The 24,504-nt window shown below is 43.8% G+C and overlaps 1 protein-coding gene across 1 annotated transcript in view; it reads left to right on the plus strand.

The window, feature by feature from the left end:
* Positions 1 to 24,504, plus strand: part of UBALD2 (UBA like domain containing 2) — a 30,155-nt gene that overhangs the window by 900 nt on the left and 4,751 nt on the right. Inside the window, exon 2 of the mRNA XM_084838190.1 lies at positions 1,175 to 1,237. Within this exon, the coding sequence (XP_084694316.1) occupies positions 1,175 to 1,237 (63 nt within the window). The remainder of the gene's footprint in view (positions 1 to 1,174; positions 1,238 to 24,504) is intronic.

Here is a 24,504-nt window from a genome sequence, read left to right on the forward strand (position 1 = left end):
GTGGTATGCACGGCCACTTCACATGTTTTGGGGAAAGCAGATTTGGACCGTCGCTTTGAATCACCATTTTCAGAACAAATATTTATCTCGAGTTTAGGGGAAACTCAACATCGCTCTAAAAATTGAAACCTTCGGCAGACCATGCGGTGATGGGGGTGGGGGGAGAAGCTTTCGGTTGCCTCTCTTTATCTCGTCTCCCCCAACCCCCAGCCCTTTCTTTCTTGAGTGGGGCGCCAGACTTGGTGGAAAAGAAGTGTCAAGGAGACGGTGGCATTTTCTCCTATTACTCGCCTGGGGGTGTGGGGAGGATCCGTTTTTGAACTAGGCCTGCTGGTATCATTCGCACCGTGTGTTGGGTAGTGTGAGCTTCCATACATAGAGAACAAACGGTTTGCCTGGTCAGATGTGGTAATAATCGTTGTCTTGAAAGAGCCTTTTGGTCCCGTTTACATAGTCGAGTCCAAACACACCGTTGTCAATGTATGTCCTTTGTTTTCGTTAATAAGGCTGGAGCAGAAAAAGATTGGTTTCAGCCAGCCGTTGGGCAACAACAGGAGATAAGTGTGTCTTTGTCCACTTCCAGTGGGTATTGTGTTAAACTCATGAAAGCTAGTGGATTCCCCCCCCTTACATCAGTCCAGTTAATGCATCTCATCTTGCCCCTCCCGTTTGTTTTTAAAACTAAACAAACACTTCCATTTCTGTCTTGATTGTTAAGCAAACCATCCCCAATTGCAGTTAGAAGTTCCCTTCTTGCATTTCTAAACCATCTTCTAGGCCTTTGCCTTGGGATGTGGGGTGTGAAAGCCTTCCCAGCCAAGGGCAATGTGAGGTATGTTTGTTTTGGATTGTTCTCTTGTGTTGTTTCTTTTTGTTGTGCCCTTTCTCTCTTTCTCCCCCCCCCAAAAAAAGAGGGGGGAAAGATAATTAGCATTTCAAAAGTGTCCCAGGTCAGTGCTGAAAAATGCAGAGATAAACAGGACACTGTATGTCAAGTTCGATCATTTGCTTATAATTGAAGTGTTGGGGGGTGAACATGTGACAAGATCTGTGTGCATGTTTTAAAAATTGCTCTAAAATCTTTCTGCTAATCCCTGCCCTCCAACGTGACTTTTCCCTTTGGGCTGTACCCCCTTGTTCTAATCATAGGCTCCTGTTTGTCTTTTAAACATAGACGGCGCTGAGTGCTTTTTTTCAAGAAACTAACATTCCCAACACCCACCACCACCATCAAATGGTAAGTAGCTCAAACTTCTCAGGTTCACGCTGTTCTTCGCAGTATGTTCATTTTTCGGGTGGGCTGAAGTGAAATTTACATTAGAGTGTGTTTGTGTTCCTCCCCTATTTTTTTTTACACCTTGGATATTCCTTGCTTCCATGAACAAATCAAAACTGCCTCTGTCTTCCTTCATAAGCTTGGAAAGTGCTTCTAAACGACAAATCAAAGACCACTCTGATTAGCCCCTTGAGTTGTCCAGCCCTGTAAATATGAGGAGGAGGAACTCCTTGTCTTGTATGTGCAACGTCTGCATAATTTTACACAACCTTTGATACTGGGAGGGGAACATGAGCCTGCAGCCAGCAATGGTTGTGCATTCAAAGCTGTCAGCTCTTCAGACAGCCATATTGCTCTGCAACAAGCGAAACACAGACTGCAAATGTAAACAAGAGCCAAAATGTCTGCCAGGAAACAGGGACTTCTTTTCCCCTCTCTCTTTTTTTTACATGGATCCATCTAGCTACTCCAAATCCAGCAGGGATGGAGGAAAAGAACAAATTCAGACAAGGATTGGGTTTTGTTTTGTTCTCCCTTGGCATGTTCTTCTAAACTTGAGCAAAACTTTACATGACCTTGGCTGAGGGCAAGTTTCTTTGGCAAGCAAAATACTTTTTTTAGGAAACTAAACCAGTGCTGTGTGTTAGTGTAATAGCAGATAGGGGTTACGCTCCAGCTTTTCTTTTCTTGTACTTGGCTCTTGTTAAAGCCCATGTCTAGTCTTGGAGGTGAGAAAAGGAAACTAGGGAAGAAAAATCACCTGGAATTTCAATGCAGGTTGATTGTTACTCAGTTGATATTATTTTTCTACCTGGAGAACAAATTAGTTTTTCCACTTGAATATAATGGATATTTTCAAAGTTTCTCTGCTAATGCATGCCCATATCTGTACATTTTAGCTATATATTTATATTATGGCTATGTAACAGGGTGATCCTAAATTGATTCAAATAGCCACAAATTGAGTTAAATAGCTCCCCTCTCCTTTAGACACACTTTTAAAAGAGAGATATCCTTATTTATGTTAACTCAAGGTGATCTCAAAATAGGATAAAATGAATAATGTGATGAAGTTAATGTAAATGTCAAAACATCTAGACAACCAAATTGATAAAGAACAAGCCCTAGCAGCAACATTAGCAAGCTATATAATCATACTTCCTAAAATGCCTATTTGCACACACCTTAATTATTTAACAATAAAGCCTTACCAAAAAATAATTAAAACAGCAGTAATTTATGAGGTATGCACCCTCTCTTGTAAAGGGTCTTACTCACATTTTTCAAACTTGCTGAGAAGCATGTTCTGCAACTTCAGGGCCGCTACCAAATAAACCCTCAAATACTAGGTTTTCACGTAGAGGGGACGCTGAGCAGGATATCTCTAGCTGATCGTAGTATGGAAACCAGAACATGGTTCTAGTGGGCAGTTTTATGCAGTGAATCAGTTTGGCCATAGAATCAGAGCTGCTTCATGCATGACAATGACATCGTTCCTACATGGGTGCAAGGGGGAAATAGTATATACTGCAGTATGTGAACCCCATGAAAATGTCTGTTTGCAACAAGTACATATAGAAAAATAGACATATGACTCTCACACATGACAGTGTACACATTTCCTCCACGTAGTAATGAGGGAAAAGAATACCATATATGAAATAGGTGAGCAGGATCCAAATGTCAGTCTGTTTATCAGTGTGCTGGGTTTACTTAGGCAGATCACAATCCTGTTACCATTTGTCTTTCTGTAGAATGGGCATAGTTAGCTTTACAGTGTCCTTTAGGAACATAGCAAGGTGCCATATACCAGATCAAACTGTTTGTCTGTCTGCTCCACTGTGGTCTACTTTGACTGGCGTGGCTCTTCAGAGTACCATCACCTGTTACTTGATTTTTTGATCTGGAGATAGCAGAGCTTGAAACTGGAACCTTCTGCATGCAAAGCATGTGCTCTACCATTTTTAGGAATAAATACAACTAGGGGTATAAAGCCCTTGCACAATTCAACATTTATGTAACACTAATACAAGCAGGAAATGTGTGCATTTTGAGGACTTGACTTTTCTTTGTTTGCTAAACAAAGATGGAGAATTGCCATGTTTTTAGAAGATCGTTTCCATTTGTTTTGGCCAAGGTTATAACTTTGGGTTAAAGATCTCTCTTGTTTTGATTCCTGTGAAACAGTCTATATTATATAAAATCTTTAACATTTTTTCTTCAAGCTGGAATTTACCAGCTCTCTGCTCTAAAGTAGCTTTCAGGGGAAACTGACCTGTTTATTGGATCCCCCCCAATATGCTACAGAATGTCCTAATCATTCTACATGTTTTGATTTATCATTTGTATTGTACAATTGTGTTATGAAATCCCGTTGTACAATTCCTTGTGTTAGCTGCTTTCTCCCCCTATAGTAGAATTCCATTAGGAACTATAGTTCCTAGTTCCCAAACCTATGGGACATCTAGTAGAGTCCCAGAGGGTTTGTTGTGCTGAAAAGGCAAGGAAATTCAAGATTTGGGATAAGAAACAGGTACAAAAGAGAAGTGGCCTGTATGAGGTTGCAGAACTGGAATCCTGATTGATAATCCACTGTCATGTTTGTTGGAACATGCTCCCTGCCTAGCCAGCAAGCTAATTTAAGCATGCTCTTTTAAACCTGAATGTGAAAGTAGATCTCTTGTGTTTGGGAGTTTGCTTGAAAACTTGTATGCAGTGTCCTCGAGTAGCTTCACATCTCACTTGCAAGGAATTCTAGCCTGTCCCCAACGTGAGGCCCACCAACTTCACTGAGACCTTGTTGACTTTCACATCTCCTTATAACTTCAAAGCCTCAGGGCTTGAAGTCAGGCAACTCTGGATTCTGCACTTGGGACTGCAGAAAGGGGTCCATGTCGAAGAGCTTAAGTATCTGCAAAACATCTGCTGAGACCCAGGAACAATCACCAGCAGGGATTCATATCAAGCGGGTATCTTGCATCTTTTGGGTAATCATAGGTGGGCAGTTTGTGGGCCTCCAGATGTTTTGACCTACAACTCCCATGATCCCTCACCACTGGCTATTTTGGGTATGGCTGATGGGAGATGTAGGCCAAAACGTATGGCGGACCACGTATGGCTTAGAGCCTCCATAGATCTAAGCCTTCTCCAAAGTTGGGAGCACCAGTAGCAGCCCCCTTATTACATTACTTCCCAGCCAGATGCTTTCCCTCAGAGAACCAGCACAGTCCTTGTTGCCCTTATGCATCTGCCCGAATCCATGGCTTTAAAAAGTCCAGCCTTGCAGCCAGAATTCTGGCTACTGATTTTCTTTGATTTGCACAATCTGAATGGATTTGTCATCTGAACGGACAAGCTCTGTGGTGTAGATAAGAGCACCCGCTTTGCATGCATGAACTCCCAGGTTCAACCCCCAGTACCTCTATTTAGGGCTGGGAAAGACCCCTGTCTGCAATCCTGGCAGTTAGTAAGATGGAGCTAGATGGGCCGATGATATGTGGCAACTTTGTATGGCCAGTAATTGGGGTGTCAGCATATTTCATTCAGTCAAGCTGCCTGCTATGTTTCCCGAGCTACACTGTTGTGGAAGAGGGCTTGTGTTTTGGAGGTCACGTTAAGAAGGGTGAAGGAGAGGTGAAGATGTCCTTTTGTATCATGGTGCTAGATCAGCCTTCCTTAAACCTGGTGCCTTCCTGATATGTTGGACTGCAACTGCCATCATCCCCAGCCAGCATGGTCCTGGCTGGGAATCATGGAAGTTGCAGTCTAACACATCTGGAGGGCACCTGGTTGGGGAAGGCTGTGTTAGATACAGTGAACACTAGGTGTCTTGGTGAATGATATCCCAACCCAGAGCCAGCCCAGAATAGTTCCTGTTCATCTTGTGCAGTCTGTCCTAGCTCAGCTAGGAGTCTATAAGAAGCAATAGGATTTCAGATTTGATTCAAGGTGTTTGAAATGCTTAGCACACAGCAGGGGAGGCTAGTTCAGTGCCTGACTGCTACAGGGAGCTTAGCTTGTTTAATCTGTTTTATATCCAGTCCTTGGTGCTGCGTGCCCTGCTGCACATATTGCCAGCAAATCCACTTCTGGCCTCCTTTCTTTGATCCCTGTGTATGTATGTATATGGTGCTTTTTTTTAAGTCACTGGTTTTGACTGGTAGTTGTGCACCACTTTTTAAAAATCAAAACAATAAAAGTAAACAAATTCAACAGGCAGAAGAAATCTCTTCTCCCGTCTGGCATTTTAAAAGCCCTGGTGTCCCTCATTAGCATGCAGACTGCAATTTGCCAGGGCTTTCCGTTTATTCATAAAACTGTTTCTGACATGCAGATTTAAGCCAAACGTAGCTGCATCATAACTGTAAGGAGACAGCAGGGCCCATTCTTACATGCTCTGGAATGTTTCTCCCAACTGCCAAGCATTACAGCGTTTACAGTTCCTGCATTCGCTAGGGGCACTTTAATAGAGATTGCAAACAAAGGATATCCTGTCTACTTTGGAAGGCTATCTTCAATTCCCCCCTCCCTCTGTCTCTTTACAACTGGTTATACATTAATCAGGAAACTAGTGTTCAAGTCATGATTTGCTGTGTGACTGTTCTCCTTTTACAAGCTATTATTCATCTACATTTCCCAGATCCTTCTCAGTCACCCATGTTGTATTTTTTGAGGGTGTTTTGTTTTCTGTTTCTGTTTCCTCCTTATGTCCTACTCCCCAATATTTCAGGGTTTCTGCTTAAGCCCAATGGAAAATTCCTACCTCTCTGAGAGAATGGAAATTAAGAGGGGTGGGGTAAAGAGAAACTTGGAGTGTGTGGGGGGCGGTGACAGTTAACTTAATGAGCATCTTCTTAGAGAGTCTTGGGTTGTTTGCATTACCTACCTCCTCACAATAGCCTACAAATAACGATGCCTTTTTTGGCACCTTTCTCCTTCACGCTGCCATAGTGACAATTTTGGTGTTGCTTATCCTTGTCCTCCTAGTTGCAGCAGGAAGCTAAGCACAGGAATGATTTACCACTCCCCTTGGACTCCAGAGCCCAAGGAGAGTGGGCCAGCATTTTTCATGCTGCTGTCCCATGTCAAACTGCATATGTAGCTGTTCTACTTCCTCTTGCTTTGAAGGACCAGTACTTCTTAAAGCGATGGCAAAGAGAAAGCAGATCAGGATCTACTGATAGATATTTGGGGGACTTGCGGTAGATGAGGTTGTCTGATTCCCCGTTGCTCGACAATAGCAGCAACATAAAGACCCCTCTCCCCCAAATTAAAGCACTAAAAGCTTGGCAGAAAACCAGGAGGGGATTTCTGGCTGAAATGATAGTAAGCTTGGTTCTGGTACTGAACACAAATTTCTGGACTGAGCATTTCATCAGAGGCACCCTGTTCCTGAATTGTAAACATTTGTCCGGCCCTGCAGCCACTACTTTGCACTTGGTTGTCGTTTGTGGCCCTTGGTGTTCTAATCATAATAAAAAGGGTCTATCCTGCAAGCCTGAAGTCTGTCCGTTGTTGTTGTTGTTGTTCAGTCGTTCAGTCGTGTCCGACTCTTCGTGACCCCATGGACCATAGCACGCCAGGCCTTCCTGTCCTGCGCTCTCTCCCGGAGCGTGCTCAAGTTCATATTCATTGCATCCGTGATGCTATCTAGCCATCTCATCCTCTGCCGTCCCCTTCTCCTTTTGCCTTCAGTCTTTCCCAGCATCAGGGTCTTTTCCAGGGAGTTTTCTCTTCGCATTAGGTGGCCAAAATATTGGAGCTTCAGCTTCATTATCTGTCCTTCGAAGTCTGTCCACCAGTGCTTTAAAGTGAAAGGTAGACCTCCCCAACATGGCGTTGCCTAGTTTTAGTGCTCCATCTCACTCTCTCAAACTGTGTGTGTGAGCTTGGCTTCTAGAGTGCAGAACGCTGTGTGCTAGGTGGGTGCTCAGTTAAGGGAAGTTGCTGTTTGCCCTAGGAAAATGTAAAAGTGTGCGCCTGACTTAACTGCTCATAGGCCTCACTTTTTCTCTTCTCTTCTTTTGGCCATAGATTGGCCTTGATGGGATGCCATGGTTAGGGCAGAGACTAGTGGCTGGGGGGATTCTGGGAGCTGTGGTCACAACATATTTGGAGAGCATCAGGTCGGGGAAAGGCTGAGTTAGGACATGTTCATGATCAAACACTTTGGGAATGGTATTAAGGCCCATGATAACAGTTCTGCTGCTTAAGCTCAGGGCGGAGTCAGGCATAATGTTTTAACTGGAAGTGGTTTGAAGACATAGACTCTGTTCTGAGCCCAGATGCCTTGGAATGTGATGAATGTGAGTTCAAGCCACCCATTTCTACTACACTTAAAACTCTTAGGCTGATTTCATGCTAGGTTTGGACCTGGACCTGAGTGCTGCCTGGATAGGAGATTGTGTGGGAACCACATGCAAGGTGCTTTGAGCAACAGGTAGGCAGAGTGGGGTGGCAAGCATGATTTTAAAAATGGTGGATTTTAAGCACTTTTAAATTAAGTTAGTCAAGATAGTTAAGGTATTGTAAGAGAATAGGGCACTCCTGCTTTCTCACATATGACCTAACGCTACTCACGTCAGACTGTCTCTTTTAACTCCTGTGAAATGGAAAATATATGTAATTGTATTGAACCAGTCGCCAACCAGAAATTCCATGCAGGTGAGTGAGCAGCCCAGCAAAATAGGGGTACAGTCACCTGCCTGGCTGGCTCCTGTACTGCACGTGGAGGATTCCTCTGCTCTCAGTACCGAAGCAGATCTGGCTGGCGAGGCAGCAAGGATGGCACCTCTGCTTCGCCAGCCCGGTTAGCTTCTATGCTGGACAAGCAGGAGGCGAAACCCCTTCCTGTGCATCCAGCATAGAAACCAAACGAGGTGGCAGAGGAGTGGATGGCAGGCAGTGTTCCACGCCCCCTCCGCTAGATTGCTGTGTTGACTAGTTTGCAGTGTTGTTGTTTTTCACTAGACTTTTTTAGGTGAGTAATCCCCACCACCCGCATAGTCATTTTGGTGGGCTTGATGCAACAAGGCTGGTATCGGTCATTAGTAGTGGTATAGCAGTAGTGGTGGTCTGAATATTGTGCAGCAAGTGGAGGAGTTCTTGTTGACATGATTTATTACACTTGTGCCCCTCCATTCCATCCATAGAGCTCAGGGCTGCTTCTGTGGGGTTCCTAGCTGCTCTCCCATCCAGGTTGCTTCCAGAGCCGGCTCTGAATCGCGATGAAAGGTCTCTGCCAGTGGAGTCGCATGCAGCAGCCTTTCTCCAGCTTGGTGCCCTCTGGATGTCCTGGGCTGCAACGCCTGTCAGCCTCAGCCAGCATGGCCAAAGGTGTTTGAAATTGTGGTCCAAAACATCTGGAGGGCATTGCATTGGGGACGGCTGATAGGCACGATCGATAAAGATGTCGTAGGCATGATCGATAAAGATGTCGTAGCACAGATGTTGTTCCTTTGCCTCCAGCCGGTCTACTTAGTTGTGTATATGATGGTTACAGAGGCAAAATACTGTGTAAAAATCAGGCTAGGCAACCTGGTGACCTCCAGATGTTTTGGACTATGACTCCCATACTTCCTGATTGTTGGCCATGCTGGCCAGGGCTGATGGGAGATGTAGTCCAAGACTAATTCCCATGAATGGTCCATTGATGCTGTACCATTGCTGAAGTGAAGTATATATAGTCCTGGGCAGTCCTCTGGGTTGGAGACCACTGAAATCCACATGTAAAAGTGGGATATCAGTATAACATTTTAGGGAGGGATCACAGCTCAGTGGTAGAGCTCATGCTTTGCATGCAGGAGAGCCCAAGTTCAATCCCTGGCATCTCCAGGTAAGGGAGTTTGGTAGCAAGGGATGGGAAAGGGTTTCTGTTTGGGATCTTGGATTGCTGAATCACTCAGAGTGGACAACACTGAGTTAGATGGATCAAGAATCTGACCTGGTATAAGACAAGTTCCTATGTATATAGAGCACTTATACCATCTGAAGATGGTAGAGAATAATTATATATTACGCACACACAGTTCATGTATGCAGTATATATCCATTCAGTTCTCGATAATACTTGATACAACTGTCAAAATGGACAGTAGTCCATGAAAGCTTATAATAATAAATGTTAGTGTCTAAGGTGCCACAAGACTTCGTTGTATTTGCTGCAACAAACTAACATGGCGACCTCTCTGGGAATTATTTTTGTATATAGGTAGATATAAAACATGACATTTTAAGGAAATACAAAGCTTATTTAATAAGTAACTGGCTCTTTACTTATGTCTTGGGATGGTAACTAGAAATTAATTACATAATCAAAACTCAGGAATTGTGTTTCATTTCACAAAATGGATCTCTGTTCCTTTCTCTCACCTACACATTCTGTTTAATCCACAGCAGTAAGCAAGGTGATTACTTGTAGACCAAGTACCCCAAAGTTCCCGGAACAAAAAGCTGGTAACTCCTGCGGGGACAAGTGTCAGATGGGAACTAAATTTGGTTGATAGTAAAAAGTTTTCATCATTGAAAAACAAAGCAAATTGCAGCATTCTGGTCAACCAGCTCTACAGTTGCTCACCTCTCAGATGATTTATTTTATTGACATCTATATACTGTCCTCAAGGCGGTGAATAATAATCTAAAACAATGAACACCGAAATGATTCATAAAATTATGATTCCTAATGACATAAAGGGCATAAAATGGGAGCTCAAGATCACTCATGTCGGCATGGGGGATTCAGGATGGCATTGGTCTCTTGGAGCAGAGGTTGGATCCCAGGGCTTGTGAACTTCTGTAAACCACCTAGAGAGTTTCGGCTATGTGGCAGTATAGAAATGCAATAAATGAATGAATTAATGAATGAATGGCCAGCTCCATGCTTCCATTACCAGACCAATAATACAGTACCTGAACTCTTGTGCCATATTTATAATGTTTGACCTCCAATGGCCAGTATTTTATTCATGGTTCATTCTTCACCTAGGAAGAATTCCTTAGCAGCTAAAGCAATCCTCCTTTTCATTTACGGCCCTGCAGGGTGGTGGTGGTGATCTCCTAGATGAGCCACTGCCACATCCATTGCCCTCTCATTTTGCTACAGGCAGGATGTGAGCAGGGGGAAGTTTTTCTTCATCCCCCCTTTACTTAATGAGAAGGAATTAATTTCACCAGCCCCAAGGTGGTGTAGCATCCTGATGTTTCTGTGGGCATGTTAGGGAAACAATGGGACTTTGGATATGGTGTCTTCATATCTGTCCTGTTGTCGGGAGGTCGCCCCTGCCACCTTCTGCAATCTTCAGGTAGCCAGAATCAACATGCAGACAATAGGGCTCTTTTCCAAGGCTTAATTCCCATTCAGCCGAATGACGCTTACAGATGCTAATTGCTTGATCCTACAAGTGAGACTTAAGAGAGCTGCCTACTCTGCGGTTCTAACCTTAGGAATCAGTTGATCTCCGTTTGGAGGGGAAGGCGGGAAACCTCTGTACTTAAGGGCTGGGAGGAGACAGTCCACCCTTTTCCTGTGGGGCATCGGGGCACCGCTGTTGCCGTCACGCCAAGCGGGCTGAGCGCCTCCTCTCAGCACCCGCCATCTCCTGCTTGACGCTGCTCCGGCGCCTAGAATCCAGAAACTGCTGTTGCTCCTCCCTCTCCCTGCCAGGGTCACTATCACTCTCAGGAATGTGTACTGGGAGGGGCTCTCCCCCTGGCTGCTCCTCTGAACAGCGCACGGGTTCCTCTCCCGCGGTTCTAACTCTTCCTCAGAATCAGAACTGCTTTGGGGTTCTCTGGGCTCCGATCCAACCCTGACACCTGCCTCCAACACGTCCCATTTTCCCCTGCCTCTCTGGCGGAATATCAGCAATGGGGCTTCCCACTGATGTCCTGGGGTACGTCCCAACAGTGAAAGGCTCATTCTGCTGGCATCTCTCCACCTGTGGATCAGCACTGTTGCTTCCTGGGGCCCCTCAGCCAGCTTCCAGTTGAAGTTAAGATTATTCCCTCAGTGTGCCTGAATCAATGAGCCAGTATCACTATTAAGAGAGTATAAGTTTAGACTGTGCTTTGACATGTTTATATTAAGTTCATACCTAGGTGATTAAAATACTACTATAGTTGAAATTGTAAAAAAAACTGATTATTTTTTTAATCCATGTTCATTTTTTTAAAAAAATCTACCCTGTTTTTGGTCAGTAACTCTGTATGAACCTGAAGGGTTGTGCCTTCTATTTCTCAGGCCCTTTCATCCATAGAATAATGATTCTACAGAAAGTGTGTGGCTCTCTGGTTAAGATAGACTTCCAGTGTTAGCATTTATAGAGTGATGGACGAGGGCCATGCTCAAATCCCCATTCATCCACAAAGCTTACTGGGTGGGTGGGCTTGGGCCAGTCACTACCTCTTGGCCTAACCTACCTCATAGGATTGTTCTGTGGAAGAAATGCAGGTGGGTGAGGAACCATGAATGCTGCCTTGAGCAACTTGGTGAAGGGTGAGATAAAACATAAAAAATACACTTTTAGGCTGTTTCACCTGTGGCTGAAAGTAAGGTGTAAACGTGCAGGCTTAAGTGGCTTATGGTCTTGGTGTTCCATGGCAAGGGTCTGACTTAGTTCACACGATCAAAGCAGTCTATCATGGCAGGATTTGTGTTTTCAGTGCCTGGCTGCAGCTTGTCATGTCATGTGAACCGGGACGGAGGGGCTTATGTGAGTGTTGAACAACGCTTACGTAATCCATGGTGTGCTGAATATTCAGCATGGGCACTGAATATTCAAAATGACTGGCTTCCCACACTTCAGCTCCCCAGCTTAAATCAATAAGCCACGATGGGCTGTTTAATCATGTGAACCGACCCATTGAGTCCAAGTGGCCAGGTATTACTGGAACTGCAGTTGGGGCCAAACTAAACATTCTTCTAATCACACATAATCAATGGAGGCTTCCCCCCGCCCCATGGGGGGTGGAATTTTGAGGGGAGCACACACCCCCGGACCACCGTGGTCCCTACCCAGGGCTGCACAATGTTTACATAGGAATAAGTAAAACTATCATGCATATACGTTATGCATGATTAGAAGAACATTTAGTTTGGATCTCAAGATTACAGTAATTTGGTGGAGTACCTGTAGTGGTTTTATGTTGGTTCTAACGTAACCAAGGTTAGCATTGAGGCAAGATCTAGTACATACAACAATAGAATTTCTATCCCCTGTTTTCAGGCAACCGAAGCCACAATCTTTTGACCTTTGGTGACTGCTCTTCAGGGTCCCGGCCCTACCCTCTTCACTCGTCTCTCTTTATGTGCTGCTTGGAAACCAGGGGTAACAAAACAGTCAAAGAAGGCAGGGACTCCCAGCCATTTCAGTCCTAAATATATCTTGGAGGTCAGGCCCGAGTGTATAGATATGGAGCAAATTCTAATTTCTTTCTGGGTTGCTCTGCATCCTGTTTTCTGGATCTGTTGCATCTGGGAAGAAAAAACAAATAACTGTTGATATCCCATTTTTCAGCCAATGTTATAGTTACTATATTGCCATAACCTCCTACCACCTAGCAACTTCTTGTATAAAGGCTCTTTGAAGCCCCTCAATTTGTTCTTAGGCTGGGGTGGATTGAATTTAAATCAGTTTAGTTTAATACCTTTCTAGTGTAGTTTCTCATCTGTAAAATGGTAATAGGAGAGTACTGGGTATGTGTCTGCGGTCTAATGAACTAGATGAGGGCTAATAAACTCAATTCACGCTAGAGATGTGAAGGTCTGGATACCCTCCTCCCATTGGGACTGGGGAAGTGGGGACAGAAATATTTTTTTAAAAAACCTTTTTTCCTTCTGGGATTTTTGGAAAATTTGGGGTGGGGGAATGTTTTTTTCCCTAAATGTTTCTGTTTTCTCCCCAGTTCCCCCCCCCCCCGCCTTCACATCTCTAATCCACACAAGATGGAGGTGGTGATATTGGGTGGTCTGTCTGACCCTGTGGTGGGGTTTAACCTATTCCAAATGCAGTTTCACTCCTCCTTAAGGATCATTTTGTAGTTTGGAAGTGCTGCTATGACCCAGCCCTTTGGACACCCAAGCGGCGTCCATGGCACAAAGCAATTTTCACTAGCTTAGGCTGCAGTGTAACCTGTCGTGGACAGAGGTAGCCTGTCCCCTGTTATCCATGCCCTGTTAACATCCAGACTTGATTACTGCAATGTGCTGTATGTGGGACTTCCTTTGAAAACCTGACTTGGTTCAAAATACAGCAGGTAGGCTACTGACTGGCATGGGTCATTAGGAACACATCTTGCTGTGCCTGTTCCTTGAGGTCGTCTGGGAGCTTTGTTCTTCTTAGCCGACTGAGATTAAGCGGGCGGGGACTGAGGCCTTCTTTGTGGTGCTGCCGTGGCCCTGAGTTGCCCCTCCCCAGCAGCTCCACATGCCTGATGCTTACCCTTACGAGTTTTAGAGTCTGTTTGCATGATCCAGCAGCCCACCACGGCATGTGCCAGATGCCATTATGAATATCCAAGCCATGGTTTGTGTCATCCAAACCTGGTGAGGGTGGGTTGTGCGAGGGTTAAACAACCCTTGCATAACCCCTTAACAGGCCATGGGGTTTTGCGTCAGACCCCAGCAGGATGGGTTGTGCTAGATTCAGACAGCCCACGCAGAACCCATGGCCTGTTTTAGGGTCACACAATGGTTGTTTAACCCTTGCACGACCCACCCCTGTCAAGTTCAGATGACACAAGCTGTGGTTGTGGCTTGCATTTTCAGGATGGGGCCTCCAGGTGCTGCAGCTTGTTGTGGCTTAAATAAGTCATGCTGACCCAGTCAAAAGCTCCAGGCGAAAGTGGGGTTGTTTTTAACCCAGGCCTTTTAATTCAGGTTACTATTTTTATGTTTTCCTTTTCATTTTATGATTGTTAGCTGCCTTGGGTGCCATATTGTGACAAGGCAGGATACAAAATTATTACTTATTAATCATAATAGAAATGTAAGATTTGTTTTTAATTTGCTACTGCCTTTAGCATCTTTTCCAGCTGGTTGACTTACTTCTCTGCTTCTGAGTGTACTCTGCCTTTTACTGCTTTGCTGTGCATTTAAAGCTTTGTTTTTGTTTTTGTTTTTTTAATTGTTTTTACTTCTGTAGGCTGCCTTAGGAATTATTTTACTGATAAGGTGGAGTAAAAATATATTTTAAATAAGTTACTTGTAGGGAGAAAGTAGTTGAGATCAGGAAACACTAGCAGCCTTATCCCTTGGAGTTGGGTTAGCCTAAAAATGTGAACAAGTGAGGCATTTGCAGATTGCTAACTATAGAAAGTATTTTTGTGCTATTGTGAGTCGAAAATGGCTGACTTATTGTCTATTTACTTTTTTTATTGAGTTCTGCACAACCTAGCTAGGCTACATTTGAATACAGTCAAGGCCAGCTGCTTAATTGGATATGGGAAAAAGAAACGGCATGTGTGTGTATTGGGGTGTGTGTGTTGTGGATTGCATCCTTCTACTACTGCTGTGTAATAAGGCTAGCTCTGTGTTGGGTGCTTCTGGAACAAACATCAGGTGCTTGTTTGGGGCGTAGTAGATCTCTAGTCATTGTAAGTTTTTTGCGTCCTTCAGTGCCATGACTGTTGGACAAGAAGTACACGTCTGTGTTCTTTGTGCTTTTACGATGGCCATATCAGATTTTCCTTGCTGTGGCAGTACTAGAATAAGTACCTAAGTTTACATCTGATTGCATTCTCTTGTTTTTACTGGCCTTCTCCTCTCTCCCCCCACCCCCTTTATTTCCTCAGTGTTGAAAGGTAGATTGTAAACTCCTTGGGGCAGGAACCTGGTGTCTGTGTTTTTTGTTCTTTGAAAAACGTACGTTGTAAAGTGCTATAAAAATAGAAAGCTGAAGTCAAAAGACCCTTTTCATGGCATTCTGTGTCAGGATGTGCATTATGGTAATGTTAGCGTTGGCAGTTGCTAACGTAATTAAGCGTCCCAGCTTCCCCCTGTAGTCCCTTCTCCCTCCAAGCGTTATTTTAAAACATCAGGGTCACTAAATACGTGTATTTGAGGTTGAAGGCTTTGTGCGCGCATGCCCAAATGAACAGCAAATCATGATGTGAGACTGTAGGGTACTAGGAGCCGGAAGTTATTGTGCATTCACAGCTCCCATCCTTTAAAGAATCAAATAATTAAAAATGATGAAAAACCAAGTAGAAGAACAAAATATCATAAGCAAACTGAGCATTACTGGGGAACAGGAATTTTGATTAGTATGTAATCATGAGGGATAGGAAAGGAGTGGCAAAAGCCAGATATGTGCTTGCATCAAGAGAGAAACTCCTCCTGCTCTCTGATGGGGCTGAGGAGGTGGACAAGGAGATAGTTGATAGTGTGCTATGACAGCAGAACATGAATGTGTGCAGACAGTCCGCTATAGCAGAACAACTCTAGAAGTGTGGAGGTGGGGGAGTGGAGGGTGTGTGTATGTGTGGAAAGAAGAGCTATGAGATAAGCCCATACTTTCTGAGGGCCAAAACAGAGGAGCCACAGAGGGAAACAGGGTGATCACATCTGACATTTAAATTCTAATTTGAAACTGCTTTGGGGGGCATGAGGAGAGCAGTTGGTCAGGGCAGTTATACAGTGTTAGGGTTTTTAATGTGCGATCTCTATAGCCCTACTCCCAAAGCTGCTGTTAGCCCTGTAGCTGGGAAAATATACAGGTATGTTTCAGGTTGTCTTCTACTGTGGGGTTAATAGTGGCTGGGTGGGGCAAATGAGATCAGGTGACGGGCTAACCTTTCCTAACCCAGTCCAGTTTCCTCGAGCCAATGTGGGGGCAGAAGGGGCAGGGCTGCTTTCAATGAAAAATACAAACATCCAGAGATCTTATTGCAAGTCTCGCCTGTTTTGGTCCTGGGATCTAGGAGATCTGGGGTGTGTTGGGACCAGGGGTCATCCCCCAGTGGATACATTGCAGTTCGGCCTTCCCCAGCCTGATACCCTCCAAAATGTTTGGGACCACAACTCCCTCCAGCCCCAGCCAGCATGGCCAATGGTCAGGAATGCAGGGAGTTGCAGTCCAAAGCATCTGGAGGGCACTGCTCTAGATGCAGTGGGTGCGGGAAGGAGTATTGGGGACGCCAGCCCTTGTCATGCAAAGCACATTTTGCATGAATTGCACATACATATGTACAGGAGTATCCCCTGGCCACACCATCCATCCACCCTTTATTTTTTGTAGTGGACTGGTCATGTGGCGGTATGTACTCCTGTTAATGTTTGCGCAAAGTCAAGGTTCATAACAAATGGTTCTGTGTACAATGCGATGGCGGGCGTGTGAGCCTGAGGCTTCCTCCTCTGCATGTAGAGCGTGAACACCAGGGGCATGTGCACCAGTTCTAATTCTGCTATAGTTGTATACACTTAGTGGAGCTACTTCAGGGTTTATATTGGGATTACTGAGCTCAGAATTGATGATGATCATCTCCAAGGAAGTGATGTGGGGGGTTTTTTGGAAAAATTATGAATTGGAATATTTTCTGGAACATTTTCCTGTGCCAAGGAGGCTGAATTTGGCTAAGTAGTAAACTAGGGTAATTTGCATCAGAACATTTTCTGATGCCCTAGAGAGTGATCTAATTTGATATGTTTATTCATATTTACTAGACAACAAGGCTAAAAGAGCACCCCATATTATTATTATTTTGTCCCAGTACACCACAAGTATTTGACCTGGAATATTTGAGGGGGAAAATTAAAGCACACTTAATGAGATTTAAATGTATGTTTTGTAGCTGTTAATATGCTATATTATTTTCCTGTGGGAAAATAAAACACTGGAAAAAATTCATTTGGGGGGGGGGGAATCCATCTAACATCACTGCTCCAAGATTATCCAAACTTTTTGGTAAATGGAAGAAATACATTTTATTATAAACATGTAGAATTAACAAAGATACACATCTATGATGCTTTGTAGGGTTATATCATGGGTGGGCAGAAGGTAGATCTTGATCTACTCTTAGATCTCTGGGTAATTTCCAGTAGATTGGCAAGGATTTCTGACTCCCAGTTGTTTAACAATAGCACCAACAAAATGTCTCTTTCCTCTCCCACTGCACACACCCTTAATTATCTTGCTGAAATGAAAAAAGCTTGAGGTAATCAGGAGTGGATTTGTGTGTGAAAGGACTGAGCTCCATTCATTTCTGGTACCCAGTACACATTCCTGGGCTCAGAGTTCTTTAATTCTCAGTGTATGTCATTTGTACCAGGCTCTGGTTGGTGGATCCAGAGGTTCTATTAAAAACAAAAACACAATAGATACCGCAAGCCTGAAGTTTGCCTCCCCTGAATTACACATCATCCCAGAAATTTAAATTCCGGTGCTTTACAAACACAATCCAACATTCTATAAATGTATTTGATCTTCCTCCTCTTTCTGTTTGTGGTGTGCTCTGTGTGTGTGTGGCTGTGGCTTGGAAACCTCCATCTTTGCTAGACTGGTATAAATGAATTTGGACAAATGCTTTATTTACTACAGTAATTTGTTTTTTTTTAAATAGTTGGAGGAAAAAAGCTTTAATTCTGTTTCTATGCTGCAGGTATAGTGGGCTTTGAATGGTAACAGTGCAGCACAACTACAATTCAGGGTGACCCACAAACCACTTAGGCAAGTCGTAGCACATTGAAATCTGGGGGGCTGAAGCAGTTTTAAGAGGTTTGTGGATTGTGGCCAAGGGCCATTAGATTGCTAAATAGGAAGTGGTGCAGGCTACAATGGATGATTTAATTTATATGTAGGAGCAGTGTTGAAATTTGTTCAGCAGTGCTTTATTTATTTATTTATTTATTTATTTTCATTGAGAGACTGCATAGCTATGCTTATTCTGGGATTCCATGCAGAAAAAGCCTGGAATGGAGCATCCTGCAGCCCAACCTGATTGATGCTGAATGAAAGCTTAGCAGCCAGAAGAGAGCTGAGGACAATTTGCAGAGGTCAGAGGAGGCAGGGCGTCAGGGGTCCTGCATGGCTTGTCATCCCTTCCATGACTGTCAAAAGCAAAATAAACTGTCCAAAATGGTAAAATTAATTTGAAACTCCTGTCCTGTTGGTGTAGAGTTAGCTCAAGGCTAGGTGGCACTGGTATTGCCTTTCCAGTCAAAAATCAAATCAAATCTGGGAACTACTCCTGGCCTTGTCCCCCAGCTTTGTAATACAGTGTTTGCCTTGTGTTTAGCTGTGACATCTCACACTTCAAGACATGCAAACCTCTGTGGTTCAGAGACAGCATGTTAAACAAGCATGTCACCTGATGATGGAGGTACTGCAGTCCTAAGCTGGCATGAAAAGAGCACGTTCCTTCCTATATGGCAAACAAGTTTGCCCCTTGTACTCTTGAGTGCTGATGAGTATGGTGTGTGAAGGGGAAAATGCATGTCTTTAAGCGTATTTGGAGGACATGCGTCAAGAAGCTCTGATTTGGCTGCGATTATTTGGTGTGTACCCATCACATTTTCAAAAGTTACCTGGATTTAACAGGAGGCATATGGTAGGCAAGTGGCACCCAGCCGCTGTGTAAAATATGAATCGCCACTCTTCTGAACTGTTAAAGCTACGTTCTAGTGAAAGTCTGTTCCTGTTGTTTTCCCATTTTGCAATGTGGCTAATCTAGATGTGAGTTTGTTGCATATAACTAACATTGTTGCCCTGTCCTGCGGGAGGTCATCCTATTCAAGTCCAAAGCCTGCATCTGAAATAGATCACGGCCCAGACTGTGTGCTCTGCCTGTGGGTTATATTCAGTGATGCCATATAAGGTCAGTCCACAACATTGCATAAACCTTCTGCCCCCCCTCCTTTGGGGGTGGTATCCATGAAGGCTTTTAAATTTTTTAATGAATTAACTATGCAGAGCATGCTGCAGGCACAAAAATGGTGCAGTTTTTGCACATGGCTGATGGTATCACTATTTGGGCTTACATCAAGCTGATTGCTGTCGATTAGCACTATCATTTTGGCATGTGTAAATGCAATCACAGATTTTTTTTCATAAAAACAACTACCCCCAAGGGTTACTGCGTCAGTATAAAGCTGGAAAATTCCCAGTGCAAGACCTGAAGATCTTTGTGGTAGTTGAGAAAATATATCTGAAACCACGCTAACATGGTTAGCTGAGATCGTACTGCATTGATGGTTAAAGCTGAATTGCTTGAAGTTCTAAAGGAGGCCGTACCCATGGGGGCAGTTAGACTTACCTATGCTAGGGAGAAGCCAAGGGCATCTTCTCTGAGTCTGCTGGCCAAGCCTTAGTTATTCTACAAATGCCTGCTAGGATTGTTATCGTCTGAACGGGGCAGGCAGGAAAGTTGAGACACGTATGTAGAAAGTTGGGCAAGCTTCCTCTCTGCTGAACCCCATTTGTTGGTACAGGCCATGCTTTTGCCTCTTCTGGGTCTGCTGCTCCGTCCAGGGTAAGCCACTAGATGGGAGGAAGGGGCTGGTGCAGCTCTGCTATGTACTCTGTTCTCCCCCCCACACACGCTACTTCCAACAGCAAATTCCTTATTGCGTGCCAAAAAAAGAAGTGAATTATCTAGGCAGTATGCTTGGTGTTGCTGGATCCTCACTTTCCAATCTGTATGGGCCAGTAGCATACCTTAATCATATGTTCTGAGAAATGAATGCTTGTTATTACGTAAAACTAACAATGATAAAAGAAACAATTTTCTTCTGCTGTTTTCCTCCCCTTCCCCTTTCATCTGTTGTTCCTCAGGCCTCTCCACACACTTTCCTCCAACCCTTCAGGCAGCTGCTGTTTCATAGCATGCACCCATTTTTCTTTTAGTCATTGTCTCCTCTTCCTTTCTGGTGTTTAGTAGACTTTTTTTTCTGTACACACCATGAACAGAGAATCATCCAGTTGTTTCTCTGGTGGGCTGGCCTCACCATTTCAAGTTTTCCCCACTTCTAGCTGTAGAGTGGGCGTGACATCAAGGATAAAAAAAAAACCCCGAATGTCCTGGTGCAGGGCATGCTCCTGAGTGGAAGGGCGCGTGTGTGAGTGTGAGAGAGAAGAGATGCTAAAATTAGAATGATTACACAGAATCCGTCACAGCTTACCAGGAAGTGAGAAGAAGCCAAGGAGGGGAGAGGCTTTTGTTTTGGCCTCTCCCAGGGGTTTATGGATGTTGCAAACTGCTGGTTAAATTAGTTTGTAGATAGGGAGGAAAAGCAGCCTGGCTCCCACTGGTTGGGATAGGTCTACATTGCAGAGCTGAAGCTGTTCTGGGTTTTATTGCCCTGGTTGCAAAATCCAAACCCCGCCCTTTTGCATCACATTATTGTAATGAAGGTTGCATTCTGCCCCAGCTCCATCCACATCCTCTTCCTCAAGTTTGCTGGTCCTGGGCGAGTTGCCAGTTGTAGTGTTGACTTATCAGAGCTGATTTTCAGATGCAAGAGCCCTATATGTGTTGACCTATCCACTTTTTGCATAACCCAGGCAGCTTAGATCGTTCCAAGTGTGCAAGAGATCATTTTGCTGTTGCAAATCCTTACGAGCAGAGACATTATGACCTCTGGCATTCGTCGTTGTTTTACTTCTGAAGATGCATATATGTGTGTTGGGCCTTCTTAACATACTTGAATTTTACAGTCTTCCAGATCTTGTGCAGTTTCCATGGCCATCAAAGCTCTCCCTTCATAACAGGAACTTTCCAACCTTTGTGTATATACTCATATTTAAAATATATTGGTTGGTTCTGCCGGAGCCCAGTAAATGGAATACCTGACTATATAAATGGTTCTTGATTTGTCTTTCTTTTCTGAATTGCATATTAACATTGAATTTTGCCATATGTGGTGTGCTATATATAATTTGTGTGAGTGTATACACGCACACGCATGTGTACTATCATGTATGGGCTTGGACTCGATGGTCTTATAGGCCCCTTCCAACCGTACTACTATTCTATGACACGTGTATGTATGTGGGTGGAGAGAAAGACAGATGAAAGTGCTTTAATTTGTAATTCAACAAAGTGATGATGTGGCTGTATGTTATGTTGTTTTTTATCACTCCAAACCATATATTTATGGAAGGGCACATGTTTCAGGGTAGAGCACATGCTTTGCGTGCAAAAGGTCCCAGGTTCAATCCCTAGCATTTCCAGGTAGGGTTGAGGAACACTCTGGTATAAAACCCTGCAGAACTGCTGCTTGTCAGCACCTTATGTGTGCCAGATGTTTTTGACTACTGCTGCCATCATCCCTGAGCACTGGCAAGGCTTACTCTAGTTGATTAGCATTTTAGTCCAAAACATCTGGAGGTCGCCAGTTTGGGAAAGGTTGGTAGACAATACTAAGTTAGATAGACCATTGATCATCTGGCTCAGTATAAGGCAGCTTCCTATGTTCCTAAGTATAAAAACTATTGATACATTTTTTTAAATTTTGTTTTGCATGTATGTTTATATACTTACAGGCTTTTTCTTGTGATATGTAGTGTCACTGGTATTTTTTTAGTTTGTGGGAGGAGGGACAAACACCTATGTTTCGTTCTTTTTGAAAAACTCGTCTGTTTTAAGTCGGTATTGGATTTCACCAAGTTGAGTTATGCCGTCTCAGAATGGGTGTCCTGGAGAGTGGGAAATGACTAGAGATCAGTTGCAACCCAGTCACAGCAAGAGGAGCCCCAACTTGGTCCTTTTGTAACTTTTCTGTTTGTTGTGGTAACGCTCCTGCTCTGTCACAGCAATGCCATTAAAGTGGGGCCCCGCCTTCTAGAGAGGGTGACCATGTTTCAAGTCTAAATAGACCAAACTGATGTTGGTTTCTCCCCCCCCCCCCCAGTCTATTCTGAGGTCTTTTATCAGGCACATAACTGCTCAGAGGGAAACGTCCATTTATCTTCAGGACAACAGTGTTCACTGGTATGTTTATGCCCATACACTGTGGAGTGACGCAGGGAACTGCCTTGTAGTAAACATGACAGTCACTTGATGTCTTGCACAGGAATTGAACCCATTCTCTTGTTGTTCGAGAAACAGGGCACAGCTCTGGATACCGCAAACAGTACTTCATGACAAAGACTTTCTAACTCCACTGAGAATTAATGTGTGTATGTTTGTGTGTGGTGTGTGTGTGTGTCTTACGGAATAAGAAATATCGAACAAGGAAGGAGACAATTTGATTAAGGCATAGCTAGAATTTGAAGTGGTCTGCACGCGCTTTTGAGTTGCACGGAACTCTTGTTTAGGCTTGGCATTGACTTTGCATTGTTAAGTCAGTCTGAAAACAGTTTGTTGGACTGCTCCCTCCACAATATTTGGAAAGGGCTTGAAATGGCAGAGGGCAACACACACTGGCAAGATGAAACAATGGGGTAGGGAAGAGAAATTCTGCAAGTTGACAGACTGCTGTACGCCCTCACTGCAGTGTCTTTTGCTGTTTGTGCCTTCAGCCCATGATGCTTTCACTTCCACCCTCGCCACTGCCGAGGACCAGACACTTTCTTTATATAAAAACTTTGCTCAAAAGTGGAGTGTTTCCATACTGTGTGGGGCATATTTAACTACATTGCCTTTGTAGAATCTAAAATGTGTTGGGCAGACTTACAGTAGGCCAACTGCTGCCTTGTTTTATATATTTGACTACCTTGGCTGAGATTGGATACAGGTTCTATTTATGTTTGTTTATGTTCTCTCAGTCTGATGTGCTGTGAAGTGATGGAGGAGACAGATAAATCTGGGTTTTTTAATGTGCTGAAATCTCATTTCTTTGAGATTGGTTAACTTGCTGCTTGGCTTGAGGTATATAGTGGAGGCAGAGAGCTTGGTCCTCTCCAATTTCTCACATTGGAATAGCTCTGAAAGTACAGGTATTGATGTGCTGTGAGGCAGAAAGGAATAAAATCTGGGGGATGTAAGAATAAATGTAAGACATTAGGAATTCAAATCATTTGTATGTGTGTTGTCATATAGAATTGAGATATTCAACCCAGATGCAAAAGCTGTTTTACTCTGGGTAAGTGACTTCTGCCCCATACCATGTTCTGCAGAAGGTCTGTACATGGCATTAATTACTTTCGCAGTGATATTTAAATAAAAGTTAGGTGCTAATTCCAGAATAAGGCCCTCAAAGAAAAAGCTGTACCGGGACGTGTTGGTTGTGACACAGGCTGCAAAACATAGAAGCTAGCAGTGTTCATCTGCTCATGACATATTCTTTGTGTGGTTTTCATGCTCCAGGTCAGGAGTTGGGGATGAGTGGCCATTTGGCTATCCGTGGTGCATATATCAGGGTAATCTTTTGTGAACCGCCCAGAGAGCTTTGGCTACGGGGCGGTATAGAAATATAAGAAATGAAATGAAACCATGAAATTACCCCCCGCCCCCCCTCTGACCTTTAAATACATGCAGGAAAGCAAGCTTAATAAATGAGTGGGTTTTATTTTTCAAGCAACATATTTTGCACCAGTCATTGTTACGGGCTCCTTTTCTACACATATATCACTTCCATGCAGGTAAAATAGTATGGTGTTGTATATCTCTTGTTTTTGTTTCCACATAGTGGGAAGCTGCAGTTATCTGGGAATTTCATCACATGAACATGAGGGAAAATATGCATGTGTGAGTCTTATCCCATGAAATTATTGGAAGGATTTATTGTATGAACTTGGAAAGAAGCAGGTGTGAGTTTTATCACAGAAGACGCATTGGAAGGATTCTTTGCGACACATTTGGAGAAAGATAAGCGGCCCCTGAGGAAGAAGGGTCCTTTCTGAAATGTGGTGGGCATAATAAAAGTTTTTTCAGGCACCTGAGAATAGTTTCTCTTCTGTTTTGGCTTCCAGATGTTTTGGCCTACAACTCCCATCACCCCTCATCAACATAGCCAATGGAGAGAGATGATGGGAGTTGTAGGCCAACACAAATTGTCCACCCCTGGTATATGGGCAATCTTCAGTCCCCTCTTTTTGTGAGAACAGTTGCAGGGATTGTTATGCACACCCTGTGGCACGCATTAAATCTTAGATGTGTTTATTTTGGCAGCGGGGATGAGCATACCTACTCCCGTTCCCTGCTGAATGCATATGATTACCAGATTGGTAAACTCAGAACTGGCATACTAGTTTGTTTTAAACTTCTATTATTTCATAGTAAACTTACAACAATGTACTGGCTACACTGTTTTTGATACATTTCCTGCTGATCTCTTCCCCCACTCCTATAGA

The sequence above is a fragment of the Heloderma suspectum genome, chromosome 2 (assembly GCF_057233095.1).
Source record: "Heloderma suspectum isolate Gila_16-S chromosome 2, 16-S_ref, whole genome shotgun sequence".
Lineage (NCBI taxonomy): Eukaryota > Metazoa > Chordata > Lepidosauria > Squamata > Helodermatidae > Heloderma > Heloderma suspectum.